Source organism: Bubalus bubalis, chromosome 11 (assembly GCF_019923935.1).
Source record: "Bubalus bubalis isolate 160015118507 breed Murrah chromosome 11, NDDB_SH_1, whole genome shotgun sequence".
NCBI lineage: Eukaryota > Metazoa > Chordata > Mammalia > Artiodactyla > Bovidae > Bubalus > Bubalus bubalis.
Genome location: NC_059167.1, coordinates 31691820 through 31717473, shown reverse-complemented (window position 1 = coordinate 31717473; position 25654 = coordinate 31691820). Strand labels below are relative to the sequence as shown.

The following is a 25654-nucleotide window of genomic DNA, read 5'->3' as shown; positions in this document are numbered from 1 at the left end:
AATTTGATTGCTACTGACACCAAACCTACAGTTATCTTTCTTACAATGGGGCCTTACTGGATTTTTCTTTTTTTTTTTTAATTAATTTATTTTTGGAGGCTAATTACTTTACAAGATTGTATTGGTTTTGCCATACGTCGGCATGAATCCACCACGGGTGTACATGTATTCCCCATCCTGAACCCCCCCTCCCACCTCCCTCCCCATCCCATCCCTCTGGGTCATCCCAGTGCACCAGCCCCGAGCACCCTGTATCATGCATCGAACCTGGACTGGCAATCCATTTCACATATGATAATATACATGTTTCAATGCCATTCTCCCAAACCATCCTACCCTTGCCCTCTCCCACAGAGTCCAAAAGACTGTTCTATACATCTGTGTCTCTTTTGCTGTCTCTCATACAGGGTTATCGTTACCATGTTTCTAAATTTCATATATATGTGTTAGTATACTGTATTGGTGTCTTTCTTTCTGGCTTACTTCACTCTGTATAACAGGCTCCAGTTTCATCCACCTCATTAGAACTGATTCAAATGTATTCCTTTTAATGGCTGAGTAATACTCCATTGTGTATATGTACCACAGCTTTCTTATCCATTTGTCCACTGATGGACATCTAGGTTGCTTCCATGTCCTGGCTATTATAAACAGTGCTGCGATGAACATTGGGGTACACGTGTCTCTTTCAATTCTGGTTTCCTCGGTGTGTATGCCCAGCAGTGGGATTGCTGGGTCATATGGCAGTTCTATTTCCACTTTTTTAAGGAATCTCCATACTGTTCTCCATAGTGGCTGTACTAGTTTGCATTCCCACCAACAGTGTAAGAGGGTTCCCTTTTCTCCACACCCTCTCCAGTATTTATTGCTTGTAGAATTTTGGATAGCAGCCATTCTGACTGGCGTAAAATGGTACCTCATTGTGGTTTTGATTTACATTTCTCTAATAATGAGTGATGTTGAACATCTTTTCATGTGTTTGTTAGCCATCTGTATGTCTTCTTTGGAGAAATGTCTGTTTAGTTTTTTGGCTTATTTTTTGATTGGGTCATTTATTTTTCTGGAATTGAGCTGCAGGAGTTGCTTGTATATTTTTGAGATTAATTCTTTGTCAGTTGCTTCGTTTGCTATTATTTTCTCCCATTCTGAAGGATGTCTTTTCACCTTGCTTATAGTTTCCTTCATTGTGCAAAATCTTTTAGGTTTAATTAGGTCTCATTTGTTTATTTTTGCTTTTATTTCCAATATTCTGGGAGGTGGGTCATAGTGGATCCTGCTGTGATTTATGTCGGAGAATGTTTTGCCTATGTTCTCCTTTAGGAGTTTTATAGTTTCTGGTCTTATATTTCTTTAATCCATTTTGAGTTTATTTTTGTGTATGGTGTTAGGAAGTGTTCTAGTTTCATTCTTTTACAAGTGGTTGACCAGTTTTCCCAGCACCACTTGTTAAAGAGATTGTCTTTTCTCCATTGTATATTCTTGCCTCCTTTGTCGAAGATAAGGTGACCATAGGTGCATGGATTTATCTCTGGGCTTTTATTTTGTTCCATTGATCCATATTTCTGTCTTTGTGCCAGTACCATACTGTCTTGATGACTGTGACTTTTTAGTAGAGCCTGAAGTCAGGCAGGTTGATTCCTCCAGTTCCATTCTTTTTTCTCAAGATTGCTTTGGATATTCAAGGTTTTTTGTATTTCCATACAAATTGTGAAATTATTTGATCTAGTTCTATGAAAAATACCGTTGGTAGCTTGATAGGGATTGCATTGAATCTATAGATTGCTTTGGGTAGTATACTCATTTTCGCTATATTGATTCTTCCAATCCATGAACACGGTATATTTCTCCATCTATTAGTGGCCTCTTTGATTTCTTTCACCAGTGTTTTATAGTTTTCTATATATAGGTCTTTTGTTTCTTTAGGTAGATATAGTCCTAAGTATTTTATTCTTTTCATTGCAATGGTGAACGGAATTGTTTCCTTAATTTCTCTTTCTGTTTTCTCATTGTTAGTGTATAAGAATGCAAGGGATTTCTGTGTGTTGATTTTTTTATCCTGCAACTTTACTATATTCATTAATTAGCTCTAGTAATTTTCTGGTGGAGTCATTAGGTTAGGGTTTTCTATGTAGAGGATCATGTCATCTGCAAACAGTGAGAGTTTTACTTCTTCTTTTCCAATCTGGGTTCCTTTTATTTCTTTTTCTGCTCTGATTGCTGTGGCCAAAACTTCCAAAACTATGTTGAATAGTAGTGGTGAGAGTGGGCACCCTTGTCTTGTTCCTGCCTTTAGGGGAAATGCTTTCAGTTTTTCACCTTTGAGGATAATGTTTGCTGTGGGTTTGTCATATATAGCTTTTATTATGTTGAGGTATGTTCCTTCTATTCCTGCTTTCTGGAGGGTTTTTTTTTTATCATAAATGGATATTGAATTTTGTCATAGGCTTTCTCTGCATCTATTGAGATAATCATATGGTTTTTATTTTTCAATTTGTTAATATGGTGTATTACATTGATTGATTTGTGGATATTGAAGAATCCTTGCATCCCTGGGATAAAGCCCACTTGGTCACAATGTATGATCTTTTTAATATGTTGTTGGATTCTGTTTGCTAGAGTTTTGTTAAGGATTTTTGCATCTATGTTCATCAGTGATATTGGCCTGTAGTTTTCTTTTTTGTGGCATCTTTGTTGGGTTTTGGTATTAGGGTGATGGTGGCCTCATAGAATGGGTTTGGAAGTTTACCTTCCTCTGCAATTTTCTGGAAGAGTTTGAGTAGGATAGGTGTTAGCTCTTCTCTAAATTTTTGGTAGAATTCAGCTGTGAAGCCATCTGGTCCTAGGCTTTTGTTTGCTGGAAGATTTCCGATTACAGTTTCAATTTCCGTGCTTGTAATGGGTCTGTTAAGAGTGTCCATTTCTTCCTGGTTCAGTTTTGGAAAGTTGTACTTTTCTAAGAATTTGTCCATTTCTTCCAAGTTGTCCATTTTATTGGCATATAGCTGCTGATAGTAGTCTCTTATGATCCTTTGTATTTCTGTGTTGTCTGTTGTGATCTCTCCATTTTTATTTCTAATTTTGTTGATTTGAATCTTACTGGATTTTTCTAAAGGAAGATTTATTTGAGGCTGGTAGGTGGTTTGATTTTGAGGCTGTTCAATTTTTAGCTGTTTGAAATGTGGGCGACTTATGAGCCCAGCACAGAGTGCAGGCTGGCCTTGGGGCCCTGATGACACCTGCCAGCTGTGGCATGTCACATGTGTGCCCAGTTTTTCTACTGGTGAAACTGGTCAATAGTCCTGTGATCTGACTCACACCAGGCAAGAAAGGGTCTGCAAAGGAATGTGGAAAATGCAATCGACGCTCTATGTATTCCCAACTACTTACGGTCAGTGAGTCAACCAGGAAAAAGAAAGGCTGGGATTGTGCAGCTGCCTCTGGGTCTCTTGAACAACCTGAGCTGACTCTCCTGGCCCCCTCGTGTCTTGCTTCTGGTATAGGTATTCAGAAAGTGCTCCCAGATAATCTAATGACCCCATCTTACATCTCTGGTATCTGTTACCGGGTATGTGGATTTAGGATGAGTATCACTGAAAAGTCTTGGTTGTAATAGTTTTGTGTATATTGTTTTGAAGCAATTCGTTCTGGCTCAGAAGAGGTGTTTAGGAGTGGTGCCCTGAAGCAGTTGCTGGAAGTGGTTTTGGCGTTTGGAAATTACATGAATAAAGGCCAAAGAGGCAATGCGTATGGATTCAAGATATCCAGCCTAAATAAGATTGCCGACACCAAATCCAGTATTGACAAGTAAGTATGGAGAACCTGAGCACATAGGTCAGGGCTCAGCTTTGTAACTCTGGGCCTCCTGACACTCAAGTGTCTGGTCTGCACTTTCTCCTTCTCGTCCTCCTCTGACACTGATCCTCTCTTACCTCAGGACCACGCAAATCCCAAGTTCCCACTGGGCCAGTTATCCTTTATTTTCATTCCACAAGGATATCATCTAGTCCAAGTTTTTTGTGTTTTGGGTTTTCTCAGGTAAACATTTGTATCATGTAATATTTGAAAGGCAAGTTCACACACTGGAAATACACAGCTAGATGAGGTTTCACAAATTGAACAGATCTGTGTAAGTAGTGACCAGATCAAGAAACAGAACATTACCAGCATCCTAATAGTCTCCTCATGACCTCTCCTAATTGCTACTTCTCCACAAAGATAAACTAGCAGCTGAGGATAGAATGTGAGGCTTGCTGGCTTTTTAGATTGTGTTTTCCTTAGTACCTGGAAGCAAGCAGCTATATGAAAAGATGAGGGTATACATGCGTTCTGGCTGTTGGTGTTCAGCTGCTCATCCCAAGACTCATTAAAATGCTTCCTAGAAAGTGCGTTTTAAGGCATTAGGCATATTAACTCGAGCTTCTCTGAGAACTGTAGTTCTCTAAGGTTCTCACTGTCTTGGAAGGAATCGTTTCTAAGGTAAACGTCTCTGTAACCTGAATTCTTTTTAGAAATACTTCTCTTCACCCTAATTATTCCCAACCAGTGAGCTTTTTACTCTGTATTTTCTATAGGGTTAGTGAAGCATAGCATAATGGCAACCTTAAATCCATCCTATAAGAAATAAGCAGTGTGTTTAGTTGTAGAGCTAAGCCTTATTTTTACATTGTGTAGAAATAGATGAACAAAGGGCAGCTGATAGATTCTGTCACCACCACCTCATTTTTAATGTAAGCACTCGATCCTGTCAGAGCCGTTTCACATGTGGTTGTCACAATAGCCTGTGAAGTCCCCAGGCCAAGTGCTGTATCACCTGTTGTCAGATAAAGAAACAGAGGAAAGGGTCAGGGTCAGGTGTCTCATTTAGCTTGTCTGAGGTCACAGCCTGTTTGGCCTTACAGGTATTTGACAACTGTTCTGGTGGTCTGCCCACAGCTTTCCTCTACCAATAGGCAGATTTTATTTGAAAGTTGTAGTAGATAACTGCAGCATCTTACTTGCATGTGAAAGGGCAGCCATCTTTTAAGGAAGGGAGTTCTCTTCCCCTGAGCTTATAGGTTGGGGCAGAAGAAAACCCTCACCACCAGTCACAGGTGGAGGACCTCTCCACACGCAGGTGTGTGCACACATAACATGCCCTTAATACCCTGTGCACCCCACCCTTCCAACTTACTGATAACCTGGCACTTACTACATGATTATCTACTAGTTAATATAAAAATATAAAAAGGCTAAGTACACAATTAGCCTTTTCAAAACATTAATAAACAAAACCATTTCTGATCTTTTTCTTTTCCCTCTTCACTCTGCATTATAGGCTTGTTTATGGTAATGACCAGAGAATAATCCAATGTGAGATGTCTGGTTATGGTTTTTATTATTCAAGAATGTATATTCATTCAAATCAGGTGTTATTTGGATAACAGACAAATATAGAAACTGATCTAGTTTTAAGTCTTTCTCCACACAAAAAGTATATATGATTAATTAAATACATTTATTTCTCTGAAATAATGAAGGAAAACAGCATTAGTCTTTCTCATGATGGGCTCTGGAATTTGCCCCTCATGCAACCAGCACATGGCAGACACATAGATTCTGTGAATGGCAAAATTGAAATGGAAAAATACAGCTGAACATCTGCAAAATAAGTGACCAGAACTATTAGCTACTGTTTTACTTTGCTGAACAATGGTTCTCTAATTATTGAGAGCAAGAAAAATAAGGGGAAATTTTTTTCCACGTGAGCCAGTTATCTCAGAGGAATAGGATTGCATTGACTTCTAGGAAGCTACAAGGGTAACCAGAAATGGTTTGCATTGATATGGAAAAAATTGTTTGCCAACTTTGCTTCACTTTAGTTGCTGGGGAGACTGTTGTGACTTAGCCTTGTGAATTAGCAAACTGCCTAAAAATTATGGAAATGGTTTTTAAGCAATGTATTTGTGTCCTCCTAATTATGGTAACTTTCAACAGACTAAGTGGTTCTTGATCTTGGCTGTTAGACTCAATGGGAAGTTTTAAAAAATACTCAGCCTGGCTCCCACTTCATTCCAACTGATGAATCCCAGGTTGGCCCAGGCATCTGGGGTTCACGTGATTGTAGTGTGCATTGGAGTCGGGGACAAGGGGACCAGACTCCTATGGCGTGGCCTCATGGATACAGTTATCAGATGCCTGCCTTTTCAGCCCAGGTCAGTCAGGGTTCAGCCCTGTCAACACTGAAGAGGGAGCCAGTTATGCAGTTAGGAGCTGAAGTGTTGCTAAAATTAGGCTGCGAGGATATCATACCCATGATGGCATAGTCCTGGCCCAGTTCCAGGCCCTGCCCTGAAATGGGGGGGCTTCCTAACTTTCCAGCCACCCTTTGCTGCAGCAGCAAAACAGATGAGGTCAGAGGGGGAAAGAGAAAAACAAACGAGACAAAAGGGGAAAATGTTATCCCCCAGACCAAAGAAACCTTAAATGAGAATTCTCAGTGATTCCCATCTGTGGGTCGCTGCTCTGTACTCTCAGACTTAAAAATTAACTTAATGTCCTCTTTGGTACATTAGATAGACATCCCTCACTCCCCACCCGACCCTGCTTTGTTCTGAACTGCCAGGGCAGGTCTCATCTTTGGGTGGATACGCTGTGAGGGGATGTCCCCATTGGCAATGGTTCAGACTCATTTTCATCACTCATCGCATCACCCAGATTTGGAAGCATCCTCATTACGGGCCAAAAATGTAATTCTCATCCCCTGCCCTTCCGTTTCAGAAGATGTGTGCCTCTTTTGACATCTATTTATGTAAATCCCATAAATACTCTCCTCTTATCCCTTTCTCTTGAATTCCTGCTTTACAGGAACCTCCAAATTTTGAAAGTAATGCAGGATATAGCTTTCTTTTGGAATCAGACACTTGAATATGCAAATCATATGCCGATATCAACCATGTTTAATACTCTCTCCTCTAACTGTAGGAACATTACACTTTTGCACTATCTCATCACTATTGTGGAAAATAAATACCCCAAGGTTCTCAATCTAAATGAGGAGCTGCGGGACATTCCTCAAGCAGCAAAAGTAAAGTAAGTACTAACAGTGAATCATTTCAGCTTTTCAAATCCCTTGCTTTAGCCATTGAGATAGTTAGTGTTACCTTAAGAGGGTCCTTCTGTCTTGTTTTCCCCTGAATAGTATACTTGAGCTTTCCCCTGACGTAGTTTGAATCATTTCCAAGTCACCCAGATGTATTACATAATTTTGAATATATGATTAACTCTTGCAGAAGGGAGTTAAGGGTGCCAACACACTCCCTAACTCCCACGCACAGTTTGAAAATCCAACATATAACTTTATAATTGACCCTTCCTATACGAGTTCCTCCATATCCATGGTTCCACATCTGAGGAATCAGTCAGCCACAAATCACTTAGTCCATAATTACTGGGAAAAAAATTTTGTATAAGTGACCCTCCCAGTTCACACCGGTGTTGTTCAAGGTATTGTTGAACATATACTGTGAGCTTATGTTGTGTATAGTTTTTCTAGCTGTTTTGGAATACTCCTGGATACAGTTTTTAACTTCTGCAAAACCTAATTTTCTGAGTTATGAAGATACAGGGAAGAAATGTGGTTTCACTAGTTGGAAGGGGTGGTTCTCTTAAAATACAGGTGGGAGCACCCTTAGTTAAATGAGAATATGATGATATGTCGTTAAGCAAATAGAAGTGCTGCAGGTCAGGGCGTTGCTAGTATCAATTTTCCCAGGTGCATACACTCCCAGAAACCAAGCAGCCTTTTAATGAAAAGCAGTCTTTATGCAAATGAAGGAATACAAATAAAGTGGAAAGACGCCAGGTTTTCCCCATAAACTTCACACCACTTTTCAGAGACCTCTTGAGGGGCATGCAGTTTTCGTTGCTGCTCTTCCTATTGCACTCAGCTCCTCTCCCCCCTTAAAAAAAAAAAAAAAACTTTAAACTGCATCTTTTTGCAGTCATTTTGAAAAATCTGATGAGCAGCCTAATTTTTTTCCTCTGTAGAGTTTGGGAGAAATGTACCATGATGTAAGGCATGCAGTTAAAATGTGAAGGTAAATGAAGTATTGGCGAATTTGTTTACATGTGAATTCTCTGTGAGAATGGTTATAATCTCTAATGTTTAAAGCCATCAAATAAAAAGCGTTATGAGAAAAGTCTAGGAAACTTCATTTTAAAAAACAACAACAAAAATGAAAACTAGTTAGTGAAACTTTAAGAAAAATCATTTTTGATTGAAATGTAGGCTATCACCTTGTAGTATTCATACTATCAGTGAAAGTGAAAGTCACTCAGTCACGTCTGACTCTTTGCGACCCCAAGGACTATACAGTCCATGGAATTCTCCAGGCCAGAATACTAGAGTGGGTAGTCTTTCCCTTCTCCAGGGGATCTTCCCAACCCAGGGATCGAACCCAGGTCTCCCATATTGCAGGCAGATTCTTTACCGGCTGAGCCACATGGGAAGCCCTCATACTATCAGAGTTTTCTTGAAAAGCAATACAGTAATGATGAGCACAGCACACACATGCTTGTACCTCAGCTCTTTCTTTCCCTTGTCCAAAGGAAGTCACACATGGCAAGAAATTTATTTCTACATACCGTAATTTGCTTAAGTGAGATTTTTGTGAGATTAAAACATCATATTTCTATTCTGTTCTTTTTATCCAATATACATAAATCTATCTCTCCCTCTCATACCTGCTGGCTATGGAAAACAAGAAACATAATCCCATATAAGTTTAAAATGTTGCTGTCTTTCTGTGAGATCTGAATGCTGAAGAGAATTTTAAGCATTTAAAATGAATTTTAATTTAAAAATTTTAAACACTTAAAATAGTGTGGATGACCAAGAATGAAATATTTAAACTCACTGTACATTTAATTCACAAGTATAAGTCCCATGTTAGTTACTAAAATGCTGCCATTTACAACAGCATGACTGAGCTGGACAAAGAAATAAGCACGTTGAGAAGTGGCCTGAAAGCAGTAGAGATGGTGAGTATCTGTTTCTTGTTCTAATTCCCAGTCTTGTCATTACTGGTGTCCAGGGGAGGAGTTGCCAGTTTCCTTGGCATGCTGGTATGCTCGGGATAAACATTTACTATTAAAAATAAAATGCAAAAACAGAGAAGCAAAGGCAGACTGTGTTTAGCCTGGTGACACAGCAGCAGGCATCACGGGAGCTGGGACATCGGACCCAGAGTTCTACCACTTTCCTATCTGTGACGTAGGACTTGTGACAGTGGGTTGGGCTAGAGACTCTTCAAGGTCTACTCAGTGCTCCTTTTCTCTTCATAAATGTTCACTCTCAGTAGAGCAGTGGAACTTCTTGTCATCTTTGCATTGACCCTTTGGGGAGAATGCATTGAGCACTTTGAGGGTACAGTCCATTCTCAAGGCAAGGGGATCACGATGACTCAGAATGCTTGCCCTCCACATGTTACAGTGGCCAGGAGCAGTCAGTCCGGTTTACCTCCTGTAAAGTGATGACAAAGGTGCCTTTCAAAGGAAGGTGGTGATTTAGGTTAGCCTGGGCCTTAGGGAATAGCTGGCGTGTTTGAGAGGAAGTATCTCTTCTAGATGAGATGAACTTCGAGCTGCGGCTTAGAAGGAGGGAGAGTGAGCTTAGGTACAGAGGAGGGAGGCTGTCCCAAGTCTACAAGATGACCTAAGCCTGGGCTCCATGGAAGGAAAGCAGGTCAGAGTGCTGGAGGAAGAGGAGCCAGTGGCCTTAACCCTGATTTGAGGGCGCAGCGCCCCGTGGGTACCACACGGGGGCTGTCACCAAGATGGAGACAGATTAGGGTGGAAGCCTCGCTCCCAAGAGCAGACGGGGCTCTGGCCTGACCCTTGGTGCAGGAGGCTGGTTTACAGGCAGCTCGGGAAGGTGCCCCACAGATCAACTTACCGGTAACACCAAAAGGACCCTCCTCCGGCTTGTAAAACTGCCATAGAAAGTAGTTGGCATCATTAAGAAGCTCTGATACAAATTAAAGTCACGATGCTAATCTTTTCTGTTTTTAATAAATTAAGGAGCATGTGAGGTTTTCTTTTTTTCCCTTTTTTGGGGGGAGGGAGAAGAAAGACGTGGTGGGTAGGCCGCTGTTTACAAAGTGCAGGAGATGAACTGAGTGCACTGTTTTCCCAGCCCTGTGGCTGGGAGACTATGAAGGAGCGTGGCACATGGTCCTCGGCTTTCACAGGTCAAACAGGGTAAGGGCGGTTTGGGACAGAGCTTGTTTATAGCCTTCATTCTGCTGTATTTCCTCCCAGTGGAAAGCTTTCTTGAGACTAGCATGGCAGCTATGACAGCCCTAAAGTCTGATAATGGATGCTCTGAGCCCTGCATCTGAGCTAGTTCAGAACAAGGCATAAGACGGGGGTCCCAAGGAAGTTGTGTGTTTGAGGGATTTATTAAAGGTCATTTTGCTGAAATCTCTCTAGCCCCTGGGTCAGGTACACTGTAACACACTCTTCATAGGAAACGGCCTACAGCAGCTTCCCCCTACCCCCGGCAGCTTAAATGTTAAGAGGGAGGAAATATTGGGGGGCAGACTTTAACCATCCACATATTCATGTGTCCCAACTGTGCTTTGCACAAGTCAGTTGTACTGTTGGAAAGATACCAAAGGTGGAATTCTCATGAAATTATACATTCATGAAACACGTTAAAATTGCTTTCACATCTCTGCACCTCACCCTTACCAACCCAAGGACTAGAATCGTGGCAATTTCTTTTAATCAGAGCAAGTTCCATAAAAGTTTCCACTTTTATTTCACTTGATTCCCCTGGTAATATGTATATTGCCCTCCTTTTATGAGTGAAGAAACTAAGGCCCAGGCTACTTGCCATGGATAAAAACCAAGTCAGTGGTTGAGCTGAATCAACCCCTAGCTTGTGACCTCTACTCTCCTGCTTGTTAGACTCTCTGCCATAGCAGGTATGGAAGAAAATAGAGATCCAGAGTAAGTCAATAGATACACAGAAAAGTTGTTACTGAGACCCTGGAGTTAGAGGTTGAGTTCAAATTTTGGCTGTATCACTTATCAGCTACTTGACTTTGAGCAAAGAATGCCTCTGAACCTCAATTTATGTGTCAATACAATTGGCATAGTAATTGAACACTCATAGAGGTTTTGTGGAATGAAATAGGAGAATGCATCTGGCAATGGTTTAAGTTATTATTGAAATGAAATTTGAATAAGCTGTGTTCATCACCATGGTAATGGAGAGGATGGCTAATTAACACAACACTAATACCTCTACCTGACTGTTCACAAAACCTGAATGGTATGGATGAGAAGAAAAATGGCATTATGGTGCCAAACGCCATAGCTGAAATTCTACTGACCTAGATATCACAGCTTGGGAAATAAGTAGACTTGGCAGGTACAGAAAAAAGGGGAAAAAAATCAAGACACCAGAGTTCTGAGCACAGAATATCTACAAATTCTCTTGCTTTCAGTCACAAACCCTTTTAATCCAACTTGCTCTCCATTATTTAACTTATATGAATTTTATCCAAATGTTAATCTGCTTACATTCTAAAGCCAGTATACAAAAACCACACCGGATGACCGGTTAAATTGCATTTTGCAAATGTGTTTGCACACATGGGCATGACTCTGGCAGGGTGGGCAGAAGCAGAGCAGGACATGAACTATCATTAAGATGTTTCTGCAGTAGTTTTGATGTGTTTGCCGTTCTGACTTTTATTAAATTTGAGACATAAGGGAAATGAAACAAGGTGCGTCTGCATCTGAAGCCTGCGTTGACATTACCAATTCCCTGTGTTTAAGGAGCTGGAGTATCAGAAGTCTCAGCCCTCACAGCCCGGAGATAAGTTTGTGTCTGTCGTCAGTCAGTTCATCACTGTAGCCAGCTTCAGCTTCTCTGATGTTGAAGATCTTCTAGCAGAAGCCAAAGACTTGGTAAGTTTTCCCTTGCGCACTGAGTATTGCTTGACAGGGCTGGTACTCTCAGGTATTACAATTACTCTTTGATTTCTAGGACGGTGATCAGTTGAAACACACACTTTCTAACTGGCCTGCGTCTCTTTAGGTTAGTCAGACCTTGGAGTATCTGAACGGTGTTAAACCAGTGAATACTGGGACAGCTTTTTCTTGGTTATTACTGGGCCGAGGCCTTGTGCTTCAGAAACGTGTAAGATGCTCTCCTTACACGAGCAGATAAGAGGCAGGAGAGCAGGGTGTTCCCTCTTTAAATCTCGAGAAGAGCTTACTAAATGATAGGCACTTTAATTCACAGCCTCGTCACAAAAGGTATAAATAGGACTTTTAAAATGAATTTTGCTATTACAAAATCTTGTTTTCCTGTAAAGGAAAAGTTTTCATTGACAAATACCCAACACCTTAAAATCCCACTACCCCATCTCACAGTCTCTCTCTAGTTATTTCCTTTTCCAGAATTCGCACACATTCATATTCCCGTGCACATGCTCTCATCCTCTTCTTGTTAATAAATGACAGCAAGCAGCTGCCCACCCACCCTACTGAGCTCGTCCACAGTGCCCATTTTTCAGCTGTGACAACACTCTTTGCTTGAAACTTGAGTAATGAAGCTCATTTTTCAGTTGTAGATATGGATGATTTTGTATGGAAGTATGCACGCACACTGGTTGAAGTTCAGAAGCAGACTGTGTTAAGATACACTGGCTCATTTCAGCATGAAACCCCACCTCCAATGTTATTAAATAATAAACAGAAGACAAGATATATGTTTGAATGACTGCTGTTACCTGATACCCCCTGACGGAAACCAGTGAACTGGTGTTAGCAGCCTCCACTGTGATGGCCCCCACCCCAAAGCAGACAGTACAGTACCTATTTCAAGGGCTCAGACATTTTCCTAAGAATCCAGTGAATAGTTAATTTTTTATTTATACACACCCTACTTTTTTAAAAATTTTAGTGTGGGAACTTTAATCTGGGACGAGTTTTCTTCAGATTTCCAAGACCAAAATATACATGACTTCATCATCACTAGAATTCCTAGATAAAAAGATCATTCAGGATGGCTTGAAGTGCATGAACTTCAATGCTTTTGAAACGCAGTTGTAGGCTATCTGTTGCTGTTTTGTTCATACCAGAACTTTTAGAAATTAGCTTGTAAAAATCATGAAGCAAGCTAAAGCACTGTGTGTGGTGTGTGAAGAATGTTGTATTTTTCCCTAAAGAGCTTAGTTTCTAATACAATAGCTCCAAATAAGTAAAAGATCGAGAATGCCTCCGTTAAAAGTGAATATTATCATAAATTTAAAGATATGAAATATATGTATAACTGAAAATTGTTTTACTTAAGAATAAATGTTGAAAATATTTCCTTTATGTAGGTAGTATTGCCAAAACATCAGAAAAACTTAATATATTAAAGGCAAGCAATGCAAGAAAGATAAAAGCAATTAGACCGTGAAGTATTTATGCAGTCCTCCCCAACCTAAGAGTTTCTAACTATGAAGAAAATGAAAGAGCTGGAAATTTTTTAGTAGTTGATAAGGCATAAGGAGTGAGAATTCATTTGACCTTGAAGCTAGAAACACCATCCTTTGCAGCTTAGGCTTAATAGCATGAGATCCTTACAGAAGGAGGTCTAGTTCTTAAAAACAACTTGACTGGCACCAAACAGTATTTGGATGGCCAAAATAACGCTAAGACACTTGAAAGCATACTATCTTGAATTATGAAGATAAGCACCAAAAGAGCTAAAAATGGTAATGTTAAAGACTGGCCGTGCTGTTTCATTACTGTATATATTTTTTAATTTAATTTTTTAAAATTATCCCTTAATATTTTGCATTTTAGCTGTTTCTAAAAGATGTGCCTTGAAGAGGGCACTAAAACAAAGGTTTTGGAATAAAATTGTATTCTCAGTCCTGAATTTTGGGTTGCCTCAATGATTCCGTAATCGGTGATTGTTTTCTAATTGAGGCCCAGGAAATAGAGTAATACCAGCATTATTTATGATTAGGAAAAGCAGCTGATTTTGATATTAACCATATGGCATCAATAAATATTAAACTACTTCAAAGAAAAGTTAAAGGGGTAAGTTTCCTTACCCCTGCTGAGTTTGCTATTAGTTTTATGTCCTGAGCACTCTGTCCTCTGGTATTCTGCTCTCTTGTTTTTTTACTACTGTTTAGTTAATAAGAAGTCATAGGATGTAATCATAGATGTTACGCTGAAATGAGGTGGACAAGAATAAATGGTTTCCCAAGATGCTGGAGTATTAAATTTTTTCCTTTAGAAATGATTAGATATGTTTAGCAGCCAAAGGTAAATCCAGCGAGTTATATTTGACTCAATTGGAGCTTCAGCCCCTTAAGAGAGATTGATATTTATGTGATCATGGCATTTTCTTGAAACACTGAACTTCTTAAAACCTTCTTTTTCCCAGTTTACTAAAGCAGTGAAACACTTTGGGGAAGAGGCTGGAAAAATACAACCAGATGAGTTCTTTGGCATTTTTGATCAGTTTCTTCAGGCTGTGTCAGAAGCCAAACAAGAGAATGAAAACATGAGAAAGAAGAAGGAGGAGGAGGAGCGCCGAGCTCGCATGGAGGCTCAGGTAAGAGGGCAGGTGATGGGCCAGCCCCACTTCCTGGAAGTTCTCCTGCTGCATCCGCTTGGTTTTTAGGAAGCACTCCGATGTGCTGGCAAGGAGGAGGGCATCAAAGCCCTCTCTAGAATGCTACTGGGAGTTTAGTCAGTAGAAAGTTTCTCTTCAGCAATGTGGCAGTCTATATGCAAAGCCTAAAAAAATATATTCACATCCTTTGATCTGGAGTTCCACCTCTTAGAAGTCCTTCTAAAGAAATAATTCTACATTTCCACAAAGAGAACAGCACTCTTTAGGCTGTCCCAGGTTAGGGCTTTATTATAAACGTTTACCAACTGGGCACTGGTTCTAAATCATGTTCCGTTCAGTATGGTTCAGTCACTCAGTCGTGTCTGACTCTTTGTGACCCCATGGACTGCAGCACACCAGGCCTCCCTGTCCATCACCAACTCCCAGAGTTTACTCAAACTCATGTCCATTGAGTCAGTGATGCCATCCAACCACCTCATCCTCTGTTGTCCCCTTCTCCTCCCACCTTCAATCTTTCCCAGCATCAAGGTCTTTTCAAATGAATCAGTTCTTCACATCAGGTGGCCAAATATTGGAGTTTCAGCATCGTTCCTTCCAGTGAATATTCAGGACTGATTTCCTTTAAGATGGACTGGTTGGATCTCCTTACAGTCCAGTCTCCTTACCGTCAAGAGTCTGATCCAACACCACAGTTCAAAAGCATCAATTCTTCAGCACTCAGCTTTCTTTATAGTCCAACTCTCACATCCATACATGACTACTGGAAAATCCAAAGCTTTGACTAAACAGACCTTTGTTGGCAAAGTAATCTAAATGATGTAATAGCTACATAATGGACTATTTATGCAGTCCTCAAAAGTCATGTCTTTCTCATGTGAGAAAGCTTACAGAATGGTTTCCACATGAAATATTTTTGTGTAAAGTAAGTGTTGATAGTGGTGAGATATACCCCCAGAAGGTTCATAATGGTTATTTCTTGGTAGAATTAAGGATTATTTTTCCCTTTTTATCTGAATATATACATTTTATATAAGGTATGCATATTATTTGGATCTTAGTAATTGTAACTCTTGCATAGTGGGTTCTAGGCATCCATGGTAGAGAGAGACTAATAAGCCTTTGATGTCAGGAATGTGGCCTGATGAGCATTTGCTTTCATCTGTCTATACCATCAAAGAAACCAGTATTTTTAATTAGAATATCATGAGGTTTACCCAGATTCTAGACAGTGAGAGTCTAATTACAAAGTGGTGGTCATTTTCTTCATTGCTCCTTGTTTCTACGAGCCCCTCACATCCCAGTCACCCGCTCGTGACCGCCAAGGGATCGGCAGCTGCTGACAGACATGGCGTCACTGCAGCACTGCCATCCACAGTGTCGTCTCCACTGGATCCAAAATGCAGTACTGTCTTCTCTAAGCGGTTGCTTTCCATGTTGCAGCTCAAAGAACAACGTGAAAGGGAACGGAAAATGAGGAAAGCAAAAGAGAACAGTGAAGAAGGCGGAGAGTTTGATGACCTGGTTTCTGCTTTACGCTCAGGAGAAGTGTTTGACAAAGACCTTTCCAAACTGAAACGGAATCGCAAGCGCATCACCAACCAGATGACGGACAGCAGCCGGGAGAGACCGGTCACAAAACTTAACTTCTAATTTCCCTTGAATACTTTTTTAGAAAGCTCATTAGCAGCCCTTTGAAGTGACTAGAACTTTTCATTACACTGCCTTGCAATCCAAACAGTGGCAATTTCTCCTTTCATCTGTGAGTGAATGTGTGAACGTGTGTGTATGTATGTGTGTGTATATATTAAGAAATGTATATAGAAGTCTGAGTGTTGTCTGGAGACCTATGTTTGGTTAAAAAAGAAAAAACAATCTATGTCTATGTATGTGCTCAGAACCCTTTGTGTATGCATTCATATTGAGTGTGGTTCATCTTCTTTCCCCGAACACCATGACTGTTCAGAAGCACAATACTGTCTCCTGAAAGAGATATGGAGACATTCCCTAGAGTAAAAAGAAAAACAAAAAATAAATAAATATAGCTTGAGAAATATTTTATGGTTTCCAAACTTGATATACTTTGAAATTATTTTCATTGGTGAAACTGGTGTTGGAAAAATATAGATTTCAAATGGTTTTTGATAGTTGACAAGTACGATGCTGGTGCGTTGCATCAGTAATTGACAGGACCAGCTTAGCGTTTCTGACGTTGGTGTGGGGATGCAGTCTGTAAATGTTTATGGAGAACATCTTGCACACAATCTGAATTTTGTAGAGTGTCAATCAGAGTTCTTTTATATGTTTAAAACCTGGACATCAGTTTCCCTCCCTAATTTCATCGAGTTACCTGCCAAGCACTCATGATAATTTCTTTACATTGCTTTTGGAAAGAACACTATTTATCTAAATGCAATCCATGCTCTTGTTAAAGAACAAAATTACCATAATGTGCTTGTTTTCCTAACAGTATAGAACTATAAACTTTCAAATTTCCCACCCAAGACCTAAAAGAAAGAATTCTTTGAAAGGATAAAAACAATTTTTTAAAAAATTTATGGGGTGCCTTTTTTTTTTTTTTGGTATTTTCTGTTCTGTAGGACAAGCTGCATCTTCTGTAAATGTTTCTGAACTAAAGAACACTTAGTGAATGCACAAAATGTCACCACCACCACCAGAGATGCCAAGATCTATTTATCTCTAAGTATGTTTGAAGTGGTTTGCTGTTTATATGTTGTCATTTTAAATTGTGTGTCAGTAACACTACCTGTAAAATTTCAGTCCAAAAGATAAAGCTCTCAGGGAGAAATGAATAAAAACAATGAACATTAGAAAATAAAATATAGATGCTTACCATTAACCTACCAACTCTTAATATCCTTAAATTATATGATATATACAGAGGACTGTTACTTTTTTTTTTTTTTTTTTTGCTTTGCTTTATTTATTTGTAGTAGGGGAGGGGAGCTAAAGTTCTCTATTTTCTTTCCATCAATCCTGTTGTGGTTGGGTTTCCTGTGGAGAGTAGTTTGTCCTATTGCACTAGAACATTATTTACGCACTAAATTGAGTTTCAGTCAATTAACGAATATTTATTGAAACACCTACTATGTGCCAGGCATTGTAGGGCTACAGTGGTAAGCAAGACAGAGCCCCTGCCCCCAGGGAGCTTAAGCTGTAACGGGGACAGTTAAGGGGCAAACAGAATACCAATGTGTGTGCTGTATAGGAATCGTGCTATTTAAAAATAATTTGTATAAACTGTAATGCTTAGTGCAGAGGGCAGGGTCTCTGCACTTCATCAAAGCTGTGAAATCGTGCTCTAAGAGTTGGCAAGAGCCGTGGTTTTACGTTCTTCCCCCTCATTGCAAACTTAGCGACTTTCTACATATTACACAGAAGTAAATGACTAGCAAATAAAACAGTCACAAGTATATAGTAGACGTCGCGTTCCCCGGCTCCTAGGTATCAAAGTCTGCTCGTATACTGTGTCGAAGATGCAGACTGAGACTTCGCTCAAAAAAGCTTGGCGGTGAGGAGAAGTGGGGTACGCTAGTGGGGTTTGTCTATTCCTTAACTAAAGTGCCTCTATATATATTCTTTTCTATTTAGAGCAGGAGAAATTTGATCTGGCTTGAGTTTGGGACTGCCTTTTGAAAATGGCTTTGTTTTACAGTTTAAGGAATGGGCAAGTGGAGAGAGTCACATAAAGGAGCAAGTTTGTGCAGCATGTTCCTCTCGCCCTTTGTAATCATCCTCGTTTTGATACGGCCATCCTGGTCGGCCTCCTTTGCCATTTCCATTTTTCCTTTCTTTCCCCGAAAGCTGTGTGCAGGTCATTCCATGTGCCATTGTTGGAAAAAAAGAAAAAAAAAACTCCTACTTTTTAGATTGGTGCTGGTGTAAGTAGCCCCTTTTTCTCTCTTGGGTGTGTATTTCAAAAGTTTTTGTTTGTTTTTTTAAATTAATGCCAAAAAGACAAAGCATTATAATTTGTAAACTTAATTATATGTCTTGTATCTTACAAGTTTAGTAGTTGGAACCACTTAGTCTTTAGGTGCAAGACTGTTATAGTACCAAGAAAAAAATGTTGTATGTGTTATGAGACTGTACATTTTTTTTAAATAGCAATATGCAATAAAGAAATGAATTCATTACGTGTATGTATATGCTTTGAGTTATTAAAACAAACTTCTTTGCAGTTTGCACCATTAAATTTAAATATTGCAAGTTGTTGGTTAATTAGGAATAATACAAACTTGTTCATACTGGACCTTGAAAAGTATAGTTTTCTGCTGGGGCAGCATTCAACACATCCACAGACCACCAGATACAACCTCTTTCTGAAATTAACCTTTTTGTGTAACTCTGTATGAGTTAAACAGTTTCATAGTGAAAGTGAAGTCGCTCAGTCGTGTCCGACTCTGCAACCCCATGGACTGTGGCTCACCATGCTCCTCTGTCTGTGGGATTTTCCAGGCAAGAGTACTGGAGTGGGTTGCCATTTCCTTCTCCAGAGAATCTTCCCCTCCCAGGGATCAAACCCGGGTCTCCTGCATTGCAGGCAGACGCTTTACCGTCTGAACTACTGGTAAAATTATTCAACTGGAGGTATACAAAAGAATCTCTAATCTCTGGAATCAGTCTTTTTCATTTTGAAGCATTTCCTTTAAAAAAATTAATTTATCATATTGGTCAATATGGGAAGAGTCACCTGTACAGAAGAAGGAATGTGCATTATATCCTCTGAAAACTGGGACTCTCTCTTGGCCCCATGTCACTTTGGCTTCCTGGCTATCCTCTACCCAATGTAAAATCAAGCTGAAAACAAATTATCCTAGTAGTGGTTGCTTGAGAATCCAAGCACTTCTGATCTTGGGAATGGACTCATGCTATTCTTATAATTACTATCTTTTTATTTAGCTCCTGGATACTGCATAATATTCAAACGTTTTTTGTTCTTTTGCACTGGTATTCAGATGGGAGAGATCCTTCTCCATGGTAGGGAAATTTTATATTCCTCCCTACAAATGGAATATACCATTTCCTCTTTACACATTTGAGTGTGGAGCTACATACAGAACCACCTAGACCCTCAGCTGCCCTGGGCTATTGATAGAAACAGGGGAAAGCCTGAAACTTTGAGATCATTATGCCTACTTGTATGTCTTCAGTTTTCCCCAGAAAATCATCCCGAGGGAAAATGTGCTTCTGTCAGGGGATGAAGCTATTCAAACCCTCCAGGATTCTGCCCTTTTTCTATAACTTAATGTGGATAATCTTTAATAAACTAGTTTGAAAGTGAAGTCGCTCAGTCATATCCAACTCTTTGTGACCCCATGGACTGTAGCCTACCAAGCTCCTCCGTCTGTGGGATTCTCCAGGCAAGAGTACTGGAGTGGGTTGCCGTTTCCTTCTCCAGGAGATCTTCCCAACCCAAGGATCGAACCCAGGTCTCCCGCATTGCAGGCAGACGCTTTACCATCTGAGCCACCAGGGAAGACTAGTTTGGACACAATTATTTAATAGATTAAGTTCTGAAAGGGAATTTTCTGTGACTTTTTAAAAAAAATAACAAACACCACCTGTTTCCTATCATATGGAAAACCTAAGTTAAGTCCTCCCAAGGTTTAACAGCTACTTGATACCATTTGGTTCCATAAGCACTAACTTCAGGAACCATGGGACTATGTATGGAGAGACTGAAAGGGTTCTTGCATCAGGGTCATTCATGAACCATTATACTGAGTTCAGTGCTCATTTTCTCCATTAGGTCTATATATTTAGGTTTATGTCTCTATATCCCTGTGCCCTCAGTTACTGGGAACTCTACTGAAGTCTAAAGCCTTTTGAGTTCATAATAAAGAAATGGCTTAACATCTATAAATTCTTTATCTTGGAGAAAGCTTGGAATCCCGGAAGGAAGGAAATGTAAAAGGAGTTTCATGTTTTCCATCAGTTCAGTTCAGTTCAGTTGCTCAGTCGTGTCCAACTCTTTGCCACCCCATGAATTGCAGCACGCCAGGCCTCCCTGTCCATCACCAACTCCCGGAGTTCACTCAAACTCATGTCCATCGAGTCAGTGATGCCATCCAGCCATCTCATCCTCTGTCGTCCCCTTCTCCTCCTGCCCCCAGTCCCTCCCAGCATCAGGGTCTTTTCCAATGAGTAAACTCTTCGCATGAGGTGGCCAAGGTATTGGAGTTTCAGCTTTAGCACCAGTCCTTCCAGTGAACACCCAGGACTGATTTCCTTTAGAATTGACTGGTTGGATCTCCTTCAGTCCAAGGGACTCTCAAGAGTCTTCTCCAACACCACAGTTCAAAAGCATCAGTTCTTTGGCGCTCAGCTTTCTTCACAGTCCAACTCTCACATCCATACATGACCACTGGAAACACCATAGCCTTGACTAGACAGACCTTTGTTGGCAAAGTATGTCTCTGCTTTTGAATATGCTATCTAGGTTGGTCATAATTTTCCTTCCAAGGAGTAAGCATCTTTTAATTTCATGGCTGCAGTCACCATCTGCAGTGATTGTGGAGCCCAAAAAATAAAGTCTGCCACTGTTTCCACTGTTTACCCATCTATTTCCCATGAAGTGATGGGACCAGATGCCATGATCTTAGTTTTCTGAATGTTGAGCTTTAAGCCAACTTTTCCACTCTCCTCTTTCACCTTCATCAAGAGGCTTTTGAGTTCCTCTTCACTTTCTGCCATAAGGGTGGTGTCATCTGCATATCTGAGGTTATTGATATTTCTCCTGGCAATCTTGATGCCAGCTTGTGCTTCTTCCAACCCAGCGTTTCTCATGATGTATTCTGCATATAAGTTAAATAAGCACGGTGACAATATACAGCCTTGACGTACTCCTTTTCCTATTTGGAACCAGTCTGTTGTTCCATGTCCAGTTCTAACTGTTGCTTCCTGACCTGCATATAGGTTTCTCAAGAGGCCAGTCAGATGGTCTGATATTCCCATCTCTTTCAGAATTTTCCAGTTTATTGTGATCCACACAAAGGCTTTGGCATAGTCAATAAAGCAGAAGTAGATGTTTTTCTGGAACTCTTTTGCTTTTTCAATGATCCAAAAAATGTTGGCAATTTGATATCTGGTACCTCTGCCATTTCTAAAACCAGCTTGAACATCTGGAAGTTCACGGTTCACATATTGCTGTAGCCTGTCTTGGAGAATTTTGAGCATTACTTTACTAGAGTGTGAGATGAGTGCAATTGTGTGGTAGTTTGAGCATTATTTGGCATTGCCTTTCTTTGGCATTGGAATGAAAACTGACCTTTTCCAGTCCTGGGCCACTGCTGAGTTTTCCAAATTTACTGGCATATTGAGTGTGGCACTTTCACAGCATCATCTTTTAGGATTTGAAATAGTTCAACTGGAATTCCATCACCTCCACTAGCTTTGTTCATAGTGATGCTTCCTAAGGCCCACTTGACTTCACATTCCAGGATGTCTGGCTCTAGGTGAGTGACCACACCATCGTGATTATCTTGGTTGTGAAGATCTTTTTTGTACAGTTCTGTGTATTCTTGCCACCTCCTCTTAATATCTTCTGCTTCTGTTAGGTCCATACCATTTCTGTCCTTTATTGAGCCCATCTTGGCATGAAATGTTCCCTTGGTATCTCTAATTATCACCTCCGAGGTCAGGGGTGGCGGCCAAGAGGAGCTACCCCACGCCCAAGGTCAGGGGTGGTGGCCGAGAGGAGCTACCCCACGCCCAAGGTCAGGGGTGGAGGCCGAGAGGAGCAACCCCACGTCCAAGGAGCAGCGGCTGCGTGGGCCTAGGAGGGCCGAGAGGAGCTACTCCACGTTCAAGGTCAGGAGGGGCAGCCGTGAGGAGATACCCCTCGTCCAAGGTAAGAAGCAGTGGCTGCACTTTGCTGGAGCAGCCGTGAAGAGATACCCCATGTTCAAAGTAAGAGAAACCCAAGTAAGATGGTAGGTGTTGCAAGAGGGCATCAGAGGGCAGACACAATGAAACCATAATCACAGAAAATAGTCAATCTGATCACACAGACCACAGCCTTGTCTAACTTAATGAAACCAAGCCATTCCGTGTGGGGCCACTGAAGACAGGCGGGTCGTGGTGGAGAGGTCTGACAGAATGTGGTCCACTGGAGAAGGGAATAGCAAACCACTTCAGTATTCTTGCCTTGAGAACCCCATGAACAGTATGAAAAGGCAAAATGATAGGATACTGAAAGAGGAACTCCCCAGGTCAGTAGGTGCCCAATATGCTACTGGAGATCAGTGGAGAAATAACTCCAGAAAGAATGAACGGATGGAGCCAAAGCAAAAAGAATACCCAGCTGTGGATGTGACTGGTGATAGAAGCAAGGTCCGATGCTGTAAAGAGGAATATTGCATAGGAACCTGGAATGTCAGGTCCATGAATCAAGGCAAATTGGAAGTGGTCAAACAGGAGATGGCAAGAGTGAACGTTAACATTCTAGGAATCAGCGAACTAAAATGGACTGGAATGGGTGAATTTAACTCAGATGACCATTATATCTACTACTGTGGGCAGGAATCCCTTAGAAGAAATGGAGTAGCCATCATGGTCAACAAGAGAGTCCAAAATGCAGTACTTGGATGCAGTCTCAAAAACGACAGAATGATCTCTGTTCGTTTCCAAGGCAAACCATTCAATAGCACAGTAATCCAAGTCTGTGCCCCAACCAGTAACACTGAAGAAGCTGAAGTTGAATGGTTCTATGAAGACCTACAAGACCTTTTAGAACTAACACCCAAAAAAGATGTCCTTTTCATTATAGGGGACTGGAATGCAAAAGTAGGAAGTCAAGAAATACCTGGGGTAACAGTCAAATTTGACCTTGGAGTACAGAATGAAGCAGGGCAAAGTCTAATAGAGTTTTGCCAAGAGAACGCACTGGTCATAGCAAACACCCTCTTCCAACAACACAAGAGAAGACTCTACACATGGACATCACCAGATGGTCAACACCGAAATCAGACTGATTATATTCTTTGCAGCCAAAGATGGAGAAGCTCTATACAGTCAGCAAAAACAAGACCAGGAGCTGACTATGGCTCAGATCATGAACTCCTTATTGCCAAATTCAGACTTAAATTGAAGAAAGTAGGGAAAACCACTAGACCATTCAGGTATGACCTAAATCAAATCCCTTATGATTATACAGTGGAAGTGATTTAAGGGACTAGATCTGATAGATAGAGTGCCTGATGAACTATGGAATGAGGTTCGTGACATTGTACAGGAGACAGGGATCAAGACCATCCCCATGGAAAAGAAATGCAAAAAAGCAAAATGGCTGTCTGGGGAGGCCTTCCAAATAGCTGTGAAAAGAAGAGAAGCAAAAAGCAAAGGAGAAAAGGAAAGATATAAGCATCTGAATGCAGAGTTCCAAAGAATAGCAAGGAGAGATAAGAAAGCTTTCCTCAGTGATCAATGCAAAGAAATAGAGGAAAACAACAGAATGGGAAAGACTAGAGATCTCTTCAAGAAAATTAGAGATACCAAGGGAACATTTCATGCAAAGATGAGCACAATAAAGGACAGAAATGGTATGTTTTACATAGCAAAGAGCAATTACTTTTTATTTGTCTTGTAGGGAAAACATCAGATCTAACCTTTGGCCTCTTCCCTGACATGCTTTTGTCTACTGCAATCAGCTGTGTGTTTCCATGGTATCAAACAAACAGCATGAACACGAGATTGTACACTAAGGGGTTCTGACAATGGAGATCGTTATTTTAATCAAACCTGGGTATGTTTGTGTTTTTTATGGGAAAAAAAAAAATTTCCCATGCCATTTAAATAAAGCATGTGTTCTCTCTGCTTCTCTGCCTGTGGTTTCTTTCATTGGGAGGAAGAAGAAAGGCAATAGTTCCATATTGATCTTACCATCTCCCACTTAATTTACACCCTTTATGGTCATGTGTGGACATTCCTGTGGCAAAGGAAGCTGCAATCCCCCCATCAATGGTGAGCATCTCTTAGCGTCCTTACCCCCATCCTCCCATCTCACTTCCAATGTAAAAATACTTTCCTAAGTCAAGTGAGATTGAGGGGCCACCCTGACGCAGGGATAGGACGAGTGCCAAGAGAGGAGGTGATTGTGGTGCCGGCAATGACTCAGGAGACAGGGCAGCAGGGAGGAGGAGGTGTCTACCAGATGCCTCAAGGCAGAAAAGTCCTGCCCCTTCAGCAGTGCATATACTAAAATAGGAATGATAAAGAGAAGATTATCATGGACCTGGGAAAGGATGATAACAGAAATTCATGAAGCGGTTCATATTTTTGGAATCTAATAAAATGGTATAGATGATCTTATTTGCAAAGCAGAAATACAGACACAGATGTAGAGAACAAACATGGACACCAAGAGGGAAAAGGGGAGGGTGGTGGGATGAGCTGAGAGATTTGAGACTGATACATATACATCACTATGTATAAAAGAGGTAATTAACGAGAACCTGCTGTATAGCACAAGGAACGCTACTCAGTGCTCTGTGGTGACCGGAATAGGAAAGAAGTCCAAAAGGGAGGGGATTTATGGATATGTATGGCTGACGCATTTTGCTGCAGAGCAGAAACTAACAATATTGTAAAGCAGCTATACTCCAATAAAAATTAACTTAAAAGAGAAAAGCTCGTGTACGCCTGGCCAGACACTTCCCTACCAAGCCCGCTGAGGCTGCCCTCCTTTCTCGCACACACCCACTTGACTAAAACTCTGTTAACTAAGGATGCTCTTTGACTTCCCAGTTTATTCACATCTGGGCGTATTAAAAAAAAAAAAAAAAAAATACAAAAAAACCCTTTGAGACTTCAGCCCAGCCTCTAAAAACTCAGGATTAACTCTTAGACCAATAGGACCTTGCTGTCCTTGTCTCAGCTCTTTGCTTTATCTGGGGGGCGGCACTGGAGGAGAGGAGGCAGAGACAAAGGCAGGGTTGGTCACTAGTGAGCTAGTCACCCTTGGGCAGTTCAGATGATAAACTTTTAGGATTTCCAGACTGAGAGTTT

At 40.7% G+C, this 25654-nt stretch overlaps 3 protein-coding genes and 1 non-coding gene across 12 annotated transcripts in view; 2 read left to right on the top strand and 2 right to left on the bottom strand.

Annotated features, from left to right (window-relative positions):
• The window catches only part of DAAM1 (dishevelled associated activator of morphogenesis 1), a 183011-nt gene extending 164228 nt beyond the window's left edge, over positions 1-18783 (top strand). For all 3 annotated transcript variants that reach the window (XM_044924907.2, XM_025295436.3, XM_044924906.2), the window contains 6 exons: positions 3636-3804; positions 6961-7068; positions 8958-9018; positions 11824-11955; positions 14438-14608; positions 16070-18783. In XM_044924907.2, the coding sequence (XP_044780842.1) occupies positions 3636-3804; positions 6961-7068; positions 8958-9018; positions 11824-11955; positions 14438-14608; positions 16070-16279 (851 nt within the window). In that variant the 3' untranslated portion in view covers positions 16280-18783. The remainder of the gene's footprint in view (positions 1-3635; positions 3805-6960; positions 7069-8957; positions 9019-11823; positions 11956-14437; positions 14609-16069) is intronic.
• Positions 3803-25654, bottom strand: part of L3HYPDH (trans-L-3-hydroxyproline dehydratase) — a 102755-nt gene continuing 80903 nt past the window's right edge. The window contains exons 7-8 of one of the 7 annotated variants that reach the window (XM_045162053.1): positions 9932-9968; positions 8808-9499 (exon numbers count right to left, since the gene is read on the bottom strand). In XM_045162053.1, coding sequence (XP_045017988.1) covers positions 9493-9499; positions 9932-9968 — 44 coding nt within the window. In that variant the 3' untranslated portion in view covers positions 8808-9492. Of the gene's footprint in view, positions 4811-7534; positions 7938-8807; positions 9500-9931; positions 9969-14601; positions 14794-15183; positions 16070-16361; positions 16634-25654 lie in introns of those variants that run through there. The other 6 variants (XM_025295439.3, XM_044924915.2, XM_044924911.2 and 3 more) reach the window with 6 other exon arrangements.
• The window catches only part of GPR135 (G protein-coupled receptor 135), an 83851-nt gene continuing 67004 nt past the window's right edge, over positions 8808-25654 (bottom strand). Inside the window, exon 3 of the mRNA XM_045162049.1 lies at positions 8808-9499. The gene's annotated coding sequence lies outside the window, so the exon portion shown is untranslated. The remainder of the gene's footprint in view (positions 9500-25654) is intronic.
• On the top strand, positions 24824-24927 carry LOC123464740. Its single transcript, XR_006639765.1, has one exon. It is a non-coding gene; the product is annotated as a U6 spliceosomal RNA (small nuclear RNA).